General features: G+C 39.0%; 1 protein-coding gene across 1 annotated transcript in view; it reads left to right on the forward strand.

Annotated features, from left to right (window-relative positions):
* Window positions 1–4,993: 4,993 nt before the first annotated feature.
* The window catches only part of LOC137331571 (integral membrane protein 2C-like), a 40,363-nt gene continuing 32,986 nt past the window's right edge, over window positions 4,994–12,370 (forward strand). Inside the window, exon 1 of the mRNA XM_067995453.1 lies at window positions 4,994–5,247. Coding sequence (XP_067851554.1) covers window positions 5,155–5,247 — 93 coding nt within the window. The 5' untranslated portion in view covers window positions 4,994–5,154. The remainder of the gene's footprint in view (window positions 5,248–12,370) is intronic.

Raw genomic sequence — 12,370 nt, forward strand, 5'->3', positions numbered from 1 at the left:
AGGGGAGTCACATTTGCCACGCTACAGTTCTCTGGTGCAATTTTCCTTTCCACGGAACTTTGGGAAATTATAGCCAGAGCCTCTGCTATTTCTTCCCTCAGGATCCTTGGATGTAAACCATCAGGCCCCAGTGATTTGTCTACCTTTTTAAGTGTGAGTAACTTCTTTAAGTGACATTTGCCTTTGAACAGTAACCTCTGGTAACTGTTCTACACCCACCTTTTAATGGTTTTACCATTTTCAATATCCACCTCATCTGTGAAGACCAAGGCAAAATATTTATTTTATATCTGTTATTACCTCATTTTCCAGTACAAGCTCATCTCCATCTCTAAGTCATGGTGGGGGTAGGGCTGCTAACATCTTACAACTAAAATGTCAATAGAAAGCCTCTTTTTATGGTTTTGCTGATTTTCTCTTATACTTGCATTTGGCCTTTCCAATTTTTTTTGTAGCTTTTCTATATTATATTTTTTGCTGGCTTTATTATCTGCCCTGTAAGCAGTCTTCTCAGTTTCAAATTTGATCTAATCTGCCTATTGATCTACAGAACCCCAGCCTTCAATATATATTTTTTTGTTATTGGAATATATGTGATTTGTACCCTTTCAATCTCCTGTTTAAATACTTCCCATTGCTTATCTACAGTTCTGTCAGTTTTTCCTTCCACTTAATTGGGGCAATGCTTTTTATCTGTGTAGTTTTTTTTCCTGGTCAAGCACTTTTATCCTTGAGTCTTTCCTCTTCTATTAACATGAATTGTATTATGCAGTGGTCACCACTTCCAATGTTCCCCCACATTTACCATCTTATTACCCAGAACTTGGTCAATTAATGTTTCCTTGTTCAAGTAGTAAAATATTAGCTGAAAACAGGTCTGAACACTGCAATAAAACCTCCTGTTTCTCACCGCATTTCTCTACCCTGGTCTATTTCGGGATAATTAAAATCTCCTACAGTTCTAACTTTATTGAATCATGCCTCTCTGTCTACAAATATCGTCTTTGATTATTTACCACTGAATAGTGGAAAGGAAATGCACTTCCACTATTATGACTGATGCCTTGCTATTTTTCAACTCAATCCAAAGTGATGCTGTTTGGACCAATTTTCTATTTAAATCCTTACATTTTGGTGCTATGATTTTAATTAATATTGTTACCCTTTTTCCTTCCCTATCCCTCTTTAAAGTTTCATAAATAAATAAAAGATTCTAAACTACTGAGTGTGACAGATCTAGGAAATTTTGAATTATGTGTTTTTACGTGAACTCATAGCTAGACCAGTGCCCCAGGCATTTAAAATGGACATCCACCAGTGCTTCCCTTGGGGAAAACTATTGTTTCCAAATGTGCCTTGAAGTCCCAGTCACTCATTGAGCTACAGCTAATCAAATTATGTACCTTTTGAAAAGATTGATGTTTTCACCTTTGATTGCTTTAATTATATTTGAGCAAATATGGATGACTTTGAACTATGTTAGATAGAAGTTTTCTGACTCATGTTCATAACATGATGAGGGAGCCAAAGGGGTTGCAATGTACAAGACACTGTGCTTTGTTCTACATGTCAGCCAGCTATCTCCAAGTCTAATCTGATTATTCCTCATCAAGATGTGGAGATGCCGGTGATGGACTAGGGTTGACAATTGTAAACAATTTTACAACACCAAGTTATAGTCCAGCAATTTTATTTTAAATTCACAAGCTTTCGGAGGCTTCCCCCTTCGTCAGGTGAACGATGTCGTTCACCTGACGAAGGGGGAAGCCTCCGAAAGCTTGTGAATTTAAAATAAAATTGCTGGACTATAACTTGGTGTTGTAAAATTGTTTACAAATATTCCTCATCAAAGCATTCATTCAAAGTGCTCCAGTATGTCTTTGATTCTGACTTTGATGCTCTGAGGCCTCCTATAGATAAATACTGCTGTTCATGTGACCGCATCACAGGTGAACTGAAACTCAGAAGCCCATTGTTATAAATTTTGATCTGCTCTAGATTTCAGGTTCAGCATTACCAATATCTCTCGTTAGCAAATCCTGTGTTTGTTATGATCAGTCTACCATTACTACTCGATCTAGTCATACAACCTCCAAGCCACATTATTGTAATAATGAAACTCACTTGGTACATAAACTGCATACCATAATCTTGCACATACAGCCACTTCAATCGTCTCTAATCTTTTGAAAGGGGGACTGATTAACATTTTAGTGAGACCAAGCTGAATGCAAATCAACAAACTGATTTATTTTACTCTTTGTTCACATAACAATTGTAACATTTGTAGTATATCTCATATCATCTCGACTTAATTCAGTAAACCCTCCCCATAGTGTAAAAAAAATAACAATTCACATGACACTACCCCTGTTAGCAGGCAAGGTTTCTCTGGACCTGTTGGCTTTCATAAAAAGAGGCCTAGTCCCATGTCTGCCTCTCAGCAGGCTTTCTATAACAACAACTTGCATTTATATAGTGCCTTTAATGTAGTAAAACATCCCAAGGCACTTCAGAGGAGTGTTATCAAACAAAATTTGACACTGAGCCACATGAGATATTAGGACAGGAGTGTCTTAAAGGGGAAGAGAGAGGCGGAGAGGTTTAGGGAGGGATTTCCAGAGCTTAGGGCCTGGGCAGCTGAAGGCACAGCAGGCATTGGTGGAGCGATGAAAATCAGGGATGCGCAAGACGCTAGACTTTTTTGATCAGGTGTTCCCTGTCCTTTTGTCTACTCCCTCCGCTCTTTGAGCTTCATCCATAAAACTAGCTAATTGTTTATCCAGACGAGGGCACACAACACCCGAAGCATCTATAAAAGTGGAATACTAGGGTAAAATATTCATGTCGTATTAACTCGGCCATTACGGGAAACAAAGTAGAACTTGCATTTATAAAGCATCTTTCATATCTTCAAGTCATCCCAAAGTGACCTCCTACCCAATGTTGGTTCAAAGGCAATTTGCACACATCAAGGTCCCACAAAGTGGTGTTGGGTTGAGGGGTGAATGTTGGTTAGGACACCAGGAGTCCTCACTCTTCAGGGAGTACCGTGGGATCTTTTTTATAGCCCCCTGGATAATTAGATTTGACCCCAGTTTAATATCTCATCCAAACACCTTCGATAACACCTCCAACACTGCAGTATTCCCTCAGTGCCCTACCGTGACTCTAGATTATGTGCTCAAGTTCTAGATTGGGACTTAAACCAACAATCTTCTGACGTGGGTGGGGTACTTGAGGTTTTCATAGATATATATTCATAAGGGACAAGAGATGGTTTACCACAGAGGGCATCATACTGTTGCTTAATAGTGCAAGGCATTTGTTACACAAAATGGAAAAACCTTGAGCCTTTGCTTTACTTAATCCTTACTTTCTTCAAAACTAATATTACCCATCATTCTCCAGGTGATAGTTGTATAAGAAAACCATTTACCATTTAACACAGCAGATCCACTTTGCTGATGCACTTACTGTGAGTATTGAGGTTAATCCTCACACTCTGGGCAAATAGCTTAATCACAAGGCAAAAGGCTATCTAATTGGACTGGCTAGCAGTGGAATACATTTGTGTTTGGCTATGTTTACCTATTGAAGTGTACAGGAAAATTTTAACAGTCTTTATGGCAACCATACCAAGAATACGTATAAATAGCAATACCAGAAAAAAATTGGAAGGAGACCAGATCCATTTTATAAGATGCTAAATAGATGTTAAAAAAAAGTTATTTTTATTTACCTTGGACTGGCAAACCAGAGGGTAGAAGTATAAAATTAACAAGCCTCCATCAAGATTTATTAGAAGGAATCTCTCCGCCACCCCTTCCAGAAAAGTGGACGTGTGAAATAGGTTCCCAGCCAAAACAGTTAATACTGTGTCAATTAACATCTTTGAAAATACGCCACAACTCAAAACTATCCTACTTTAGCATAAAAGGGAGATTTTCTGATGGTAACACGACTGGAAGTGCGTGAACCGGTCTCGTATCGCAGCTGTTTCGGTATTTTCTGAGATTCCCTCGCTTCAGGAATTATGCAGGGCTGATTGGACCATGAACAAGATGAGTGGAGGATAGTGGGGACAAGGGGCTCTCTTCAGTGAAAGGAGTCTGTATAACCACAGGGCTTACGTTTTGATCCTTCCTGCCACTCTGAAAAAGCGCAGAACCTTCTCGCTGCTGGTCGTTGTCTTTCGGAAAAGTAATTAAGTCCTTCACCCTGGAAAGCAACAGATAAGTACAGTGAAGCACTGCAGACTGCAGGTCACCTAAGGCAGTTTGAAAGAAGCCAAACTGACATCAACATTCAAAGAAGTAATAATTTGTATCATAGTCGTGAACAAGCTTTGGAGGTTTAAATACATGGGACAGAAACATTAATTTTAAAAAATCAATAATCACTGAAATTAACCGCAAATGGACCCTCTGCGTCTGGAGATAGCGACGCCTGCTATGGGCCTGACTATGTCCTCCGGACTCTCATATTTATGGAAATTTTAGCGTTTGCAACGCTAACAGGTTCGTCTGATATTTCTTTATCCGCTATTTTGACTGAGTGTTCCTTCATTTAAAGTAATGCCGCATATGGTATGCTAATGTTGCAAACTATAATTTCTGGGTACCTCAGTATTTTGATATCAATAATGTTGGCACTCTGCTTAAAAGTCTTCTATTTCCCACCATTCACATCTTCGCTTTATCTGCATAATAAAGATTTTTTTAAAAATGTCATCGTGCTTTATGTTGCTCAAAATAGATAAAATGGACTGTCGCGTAGGATGGAATTTGCAACAAGGATATTGTACCGACAGAAATGTATATGAAAGCAACACAGCGGGGAAAAATCAAGTTATTCACATTTTACAATTAAATGAAAATTGCTTTCAGCACCACCTTTAAGCCTTCCGTTCTTTCGCATGCCCACTTAAGAAAATTAACACAAAAAAGGCGTTCCCTTTCCATAAAACACACGAACACAAGCCCTGAAACTTCCGGAAACCGAGGAGAGAAACCGAAAGAACAGATCAGAAGCAGGAAGCGCAGACAGCTGGGGACATTTTTAATATTTTTATCTTAAACTCTCTCTCTCTCTCTCTCTCTCGCTCCTCGGATCTTAATATACCCCAACCCCCCCCCCCCCCCCCCAAAAAAAATGGTGAAGATCTCACTCCCCACAGCTCTGGGGCAGAAGCCGGAAAAACCAGAAAGCGACGCGGATAAAACCGAGATCCTCATCCCTCAAGATGTAAGTCAGTCTCAATTTGTGATCAATTGTATGTCAACAGCGTCACCGCTGTAAACACCGCTACATTTCTTCCTTCGCTGTCTCCGATTGTGGGTCCAAATCTTTCTGTGGACTGACAGCTACAAGCTGTGTCTTTAATTTCCATTAAGTTGGAAAAGGGGCAAAAAGCAACCTCGGAGAAGGGGAATGAATCGCGTTGGCAGTGCATCTCGCTGCGTTTTTCCTTTTTTTTCCTGCGTATTGACAAAAGGATGAACTGGACCAGTTGAAGACTGTTTGCTTTCCGTACACTGTGGGAAAAAAAAGCACTGTCTTCGTTATTTTGTTTATCTGATATCGTTTTAGTTAACGCGCAATATCGTCAATTTCGATTTCTTGATTGGCACTCTTAAAAAAATATATGAAGATGCGAATGGGGGGACTTTGTCTCTGAAATTTCAGCTGTAAAGTTTTATTCTTTTAAAAATGACAACATAATTTTGAGTATTGAAAATAGGAATGCGTTAGAAATTAGTTTTGTTTTAGCACAACCAAAATGATATGTATGTATTTGATGCTAGTTATTTACATTCAATTCAGCCTTCCACCCATGGGAGTAGTTAATGGGGTTGTTATTTCAAGAACTGACATTTGTTGTTGGGTTAAATTATATTGGAAACTAGTGGCAACAATGTTTATAAATATAGTTGGAGCTGCTCAAAACTATATTCAAGTTTCAGTCAGAAGCTTAGGCAAAAACATAAGCAGGAGGAAGGAACAATGTACAATATCAAAAAGAGATGCAGTAGGAAAGCCGATGCTTCATGTACGATTGTTTTAGTACTTTTGCATTAGAGAATGTTCATTCCGCTGTTCATCGTTGTCTCCTTTTTAAGAGCCACTTCTTAAATTAATGGCTAATTATAAACTTATTCAGTTTCTTTGAAATAAATGCATTTCAAGAGCAGTGATGATTCTAGAGAAGAATAATGACCCATCAAACTATTTACATTTCATCCCATTATAGCAAACTCCTCATCAAAGGATAACATTTAAATTCAAAATCCTAACCAGAACACAAAATATTCCCCAATCATTTAGTTTTTAAAACCTGCTATATTCTGTTGCTAAATTTCAGTTTAAAACAATAGCACAATATAGATGTCTAATCAGTTTAGTGTGTTTTTAAGAAGTATTTTGTGTTGAATTCAACTCATAGGGTGGTGAACCTGTGGAATTCTCTACCACAGAAGGCTGTGGAGGTCAAGTCACTGAATATATTTAAGAAGGAGCTAGATAGATTTCTAGACACAAAAGGCATCAAGGGGTATGGGGAGAGAGCGGGAATATGGTATTGAGATAGAGGATCAGCCATGATCATATTGAATGGCGGAGCAGGCTCGAAGGGCCAAATGGCCTACTCCTGCTCCTATTGTCTATGTTTCTAATTACTGAATTGGTGATTGTGCCAACTATGGTACAGAGACTTACAAATTGATAACATTTTTCTTCATTTTATTGAAATCCTAATCCAAATATTATGTTTTGCAAACTGATTCATCAGAATTCAGATATCTGCACTTAGTTCCTTTTTGCTGCACCATCAGATATTTTCTTTTCTTGATTTATCAAAGGTGAGTAATAAAACTCAAAGGCAGCCATTTCCACTGTTTTGCAAAACCTTCTACATAGAGGTGACACACTTAAACACTGGTTATAGACTGTAATGAAAATATTTATTTAATCTACTCAGTTTTGGGGTAGAATATAGGCCAGGACACTGGGGAGAATTCCCCTGCTCTTCTTTGAATAGTGGGATTTTTTACATCCACCTGAAAGGACGGACAGGGTCTTGATTTAATGTCTCATCTGAAAGATGGTAACTCCAACAGTGCAGCACTCCCTCAGTACTGCACTGGAGCATCAGCCTAGATTTTGTGCTCAAGCCTCTGGCATGGGACTTGAACCCACAATGCTCTGGCTCGGAGGTGAGTGCTATCACTGAGCCAGATTTTTCCCTATCTTAATGTCTGTGCAGCACTACAATAGATGAAGGAAACAGAAATTAAAAAGGAAAAACTCATAGTCCCCAAGAAAACATTGTTTTCCTTTAAGGCAGTTGTCTCTGGACCATTAGGTCTAAAGTCCTACTCTCCTATTTGTTATAAGGAGCTTTACCAAATAGCCATTATGTTTTTAAAAAATTCATTCGCAGGATGTGGACATCACTGGAAAGGCCGACATTTATTGTCCATCCCCAGCTGCCCTTGAGAAGGTGGTGATGAGCCATCTATAATGTACAGGCGATGCATCTTTATTTTCTACTTGTTGCTAATAGGTATGAACACTGTGCTCAAATAATGGATTAATATTCATGCCTTCCTATGCTCGAGGAATTTTATTATTTTGTTGAGTATCTTTATAACCCATAAAAATCCCAGAACTTACAATTTCCTTTGAAACATCATGTACTGGCATTTTTTTTTCAAATTTGATTGAGTTGTGATTATGTCATCTTTAATCACAAGCCAGATACCTAATTTTAAAAAACAACTTTATGGAGTATGAGATTGTAGCCAATGGCCTGGAGATAGCTGCTTTGAAGAAGAACTGACTCAAAAACTTGGGGACTATGAGTTGTGCCTTTTAAGTTTGTACCGCCAGTAATAGAGTGGGAAATGCTGTACTCGAGGCTGATAGCTTGAGAAAAATAACGAATTAGCTACTACAAGTACAGACTCAATTAAGTTAACACTGAAATGTGGTAGGTTGACAGGGCAGCCTGCTTTAAAATAGATTCAGAACAGATTGTTACGAAATAACTATAGACTTTTAAAACTTATTGAAACATCCAAAAATGACTCTATACTGTGATTATGCCTTTAGTCTCAAACTACTAAATAGATCAGTTAAGTGTTAGAATACATCTGCCAGCAGAGTTTCATCACAATTAGGACATTTAAAACAAACTGCTGTATCTTTTGTATCTTCAGAATGAGTTTGTATTGATGCTTCAGCAGATGTTTGTATTTTACCAGCTGGACCTGAATGTGTTTCTTTCTTGCCATCAATGATATTTTATGATATATAGTTCAGTTGCAAAGTAAAATTGACTTGAAATGCATGTGACAAATTGGTGAATAACTTTTACGAAAAGTACATTTGGTAAACCCCTTCCGCTTCAGTCAGTTTGAAAATAAAAAAAACACTGCCAGAAATTTCTCGTTTGTATGTTGAAATTTTTTTGCATTTAAACAGGTCAGAAAAAAATGGTGGTGGTCACCTAAGTTTGTTGTAGTTCCAAATAATTTATGATTTATGGACCATTTCCGAACACTTCCAAATGTGAACATACAAAATTGACAGGCAGGAAAAGACCAGCTGGTCCATCAAGCCTGCCCTAGACCATGATGGCTGGACCATCAAGGCTAAAAACTTCTTCCCATCTCCCACCCACCCCCGCAGCCATGTAAACTCCAGGGAGAGGCAAAAACTCAGAGAAAAAACCCAGGGCCAAATTGGACAATGCCATGTGTTTACATGGCGTGAATACTAAGGAACATATAATACCCCTGATAACTCAGATTATCCAGTGAGTAGCTGAGCCATACAAAACAGTAAGGTCTCTGGTTCGATGCCTGATCTTTATTGAGTTAGTTGATTGCAGCTGAGCAGTAGTGGGGCTACAATTGGCTGCGGCACCCCTGTGTTAGGGAAGGGCAAATTGCCCAGGGCACCAGCTTCTGATCACCAGCCAATGAACCCTACTGGAAATACATACATGTGGATGTCGAGTAAGGACAGGATCAGGCCCAGCTTTGATGTCCTCTATAGTTGGATAGCCTGCTAGTATTCCGGTTCCAGGTTCACACTTGAACAATGGCCACTTGGTCAAGGTACCAAAGTGTGACCACCTGCTGTTGAGATTCATAAAGCATGCGTGGAATAGACCATCGGTTCTAGTTTTTACACCTACATGGGCCTTTAATCTTGTTTGTCCACATATTTATGTATGCTTCCTTTTAGCCAACATCATGTCATCTCAAATACACTCTTAAAGCTGTCATAGTTTTGCTCTAGGAATATTGAGTCAATTTTCTCCTCTATCATCCCAAAAGTATTGCCTCTCTCACTGTGTACATTTCCACAGGTGGGGCTATTCTGTAGTTTTTGCCAACCACAGGAGTAGGGTAAACTGAACTGATCATCAAGGAACTCTGTTTGAACTCAGCTTGAGGCTGAGAGTGTTCAGTTTTGAGAGTGGGTGGATAATTGTAAATAAAGTAAGGTCGTACAGATTAAGGAAGTTGGATAGTGTGCCATAGAAGGGAAAGACTGTATGAGATGTGTGGGAGAAATAGCCTTGCTGTGCTAAATGGCCTGTCCTTGTCCCATGCTCATTTCCGTTCTTTTATTATAGTTCAAGCTAACCATTCTGACACCGTAGAACAGATCTCTTCTTTGTACTGTAAGTTTTCATAATTGAAGATTTTCTGGATTCCAAAAATGCATTTATCTATGGAGGTAACAACCCTCCATTTAACAACCAGTTCCTTTTAGGAGCTATGATGTCAACTGGAGGATCTGGGAGGCAGCTCTGTAGAAGAAGCGGGAGTTCTTATCAGAATTGCAATCAGTTGAATAAATCTTTACCATTTATCCCCAGTTTCTACCGATGTGCTGCAGATATGTATTTGTTGTAAATTTGCAACACAAGGAGAAACCTGGTTTTTAATCTTGTTTTTAGTTGCTGCTGATATTTATGAAGTTGCCCATATAACCACAAAAAATCGTTGAAGGCCTGACTGCACTATTGATAACAGTCACCATGGAGCAGCTGTATCTAATACAGTGTACCTGTGCAGTCACCATGGATTCGCTGTGTTCATCATCATGTCCCTGTGCTGATCTGTAAACAGATTTATCGTATGTTTTTTCTTCATCCAGTTATTGCCTCCTCTGGTCATGTGCTGTTCTGATGTTGATTTGTTAATTCCAGATGCTATCTACTTTCTAGATCTTCTAAAGCTGAGGTGCTGTATGATCAAAAGTGTTGTATAACAAATCGCTTTCTGGAAGATCTCTCTGCAGAACAGTATTATGGGAGGTATAGACTTATTAAGCAATTTCCTTTCATAAACAGGCTATTTAATGTACATTAACCCATAACTTGCTGGATCAACAACAACAACTTGCATTTATATAGCACCTTTAACATAGTAAAATGTCCCAAGGTGCTTCACAGGAGCGTTATCAAACAAAATTTGACACTGAGTTACATAAGGAGATATTCGGACAGCTGACCAAAAGCTTGGTCAAAGAGGTAGGTTTTAAGGAGCACCCTGAAGGAGAGAGAAGTTGAGAGTTGGAGAGGTGTAGGGAGGGAATTCCAGAGCTTCGGGCCTAGACAGCTGAAGATTGAATCAACCGGAACTCCACAAGGCTAACACAAGAAATAGTGTAGTAGACATTTTTTGAGTTAATAGGAATCTCTTTGCTTTTGCTTACTTACTGGTATCAAATTTTCTTACTATGGAGATATTTCAGATTTATGTTTGTTTATTTGTCATTTTTATGCATGCAATTTGAGGTACATAGGAACAGGAGTAGGCCATTTAGCCCCTCGAGCCTGTTCCGCCATTTGATGAGATCATGGCTGATCTGTGACTTAACTCCATATACCCGCCTTAGCCCCATATCCCTTGATACCTTTGGTTATCAAAAATTGATCAATCTCAGATTTAAAATTAACAGTTGAGCAAACATCAACTGCCGTTTGCAGAAGAGAGTTCCAAACTTCTACCACTCTTTGCATGTAGAAGTGTTTCCTAACTTCACTCATGAAAGTCCTGGCTCTAATTTTTAGGCTATGTCTCCTAGTCCTAAATTCCCCAACCAGAGAAATAGTTTCTCTCTATCTACCCTATCAGTTCCCCTTAATATCTTGAAAACTTCAATCAAATCACCCCTTAATCGTCTAAATTCCACTGAATACAACCCTAGTTTGTGTAATCTCTCCTCGTAATTTAACCCTTGGAGTCCAAGTATCATTCTAGTAAATCAATGCTGCACTCCCTCTAAGGCCAATATATCCTTCCTAAGGTGCGGTGCCCAGAACTGAACACAGTACTCCAGATGTGGTCTAACCAGGGCTTTGTATAGCTGTAGCATAACTTTTACCCCCTTGTATTCTAGTCCTCTAGGTATAAAGGCCAGCATTCCATTAACCTTTTTGTTTATTTTCTATACCTGTCCATGACATTTTAATGATCCATGTACATGGACCCCTAAGTCTCTTTGGACCTCCACTGTTTCGAGCTTTTCACCATTTAGAAAGTACTCTGATCTATCCTTTTTAGGTCCAATGTGGATGACCTCATACTTGCTTACATTGAAATCCATTTCCCACAGTTTTGCCCATTCACTTAATCTATTAATATCTCACTGTAATTTTATGCTTCCATCTACACTGCTTACAATGCTGCCTATCTTTGTGTCATCAGCAAATTTGGATATGTGGCTCTCTATCTCATCATCTAAGTCGTTAATAAATACAGTGACTAGTTGAGGCCTCAATACAGATCCCTGTGGGACACCACTAGTCACATCCTGCCAATATGAGTACCTGCCTATTATCCCTACTCTCTGCCTCCTGCTGCTCAGCCAATTTCCTAACCAGGTCAATAATTTGCCCTCAATTCCATGAGCTTCAATTTTAGCTAACAGTCTCTTATGAGGGAGTTTCTCAATGCCTTCTGGAAGTCCATATAAACAACATCCATTGACATTCCCCTGTCCACTACTTTAGTCACCTCTTCAAAAAATTCAATCACGTTCGTCAGGCATGACCTACCCTTTACAAATTCATGCTGGCTCTCTGATCAGCTGAAAATTTTCAAGGTGTTGAGTCACTCTATATCCTTAATTATAGACTCTAGTAATTTCCTGCAACAGGTGTTAGGCTAACTAATCTATAATTCCCTGGTTTCCCCCTCTCACCTTTCTTAAATAGCGGAGTGACATGTGCAATTTTCCAATCTAAAGGAACAGTTCCTGAATCGAGAGAACTTTGGAAGATTATAGATAGGGCATCTGCAATATTCTCATCTGCTTCCTTTAAAACCCTGGGTTGGAAACCATCTGG

This window comes from Heptranchias perlo, chromosome 13 (assembly GCF_035084215.1).
Source record: "Heptranchias perlo isolate sHepPer1 chromosome 13, sHepPer1.hap1, whole genome shotgun sequence".
Taxonomy (NCBI): domain Eukaryota; kingdom Metazoa; phylum Chordata; class Chondrichthyes; order Hexanchiformes; family Hexanchidae; genus Heptranchias; species Heptranchias perlo.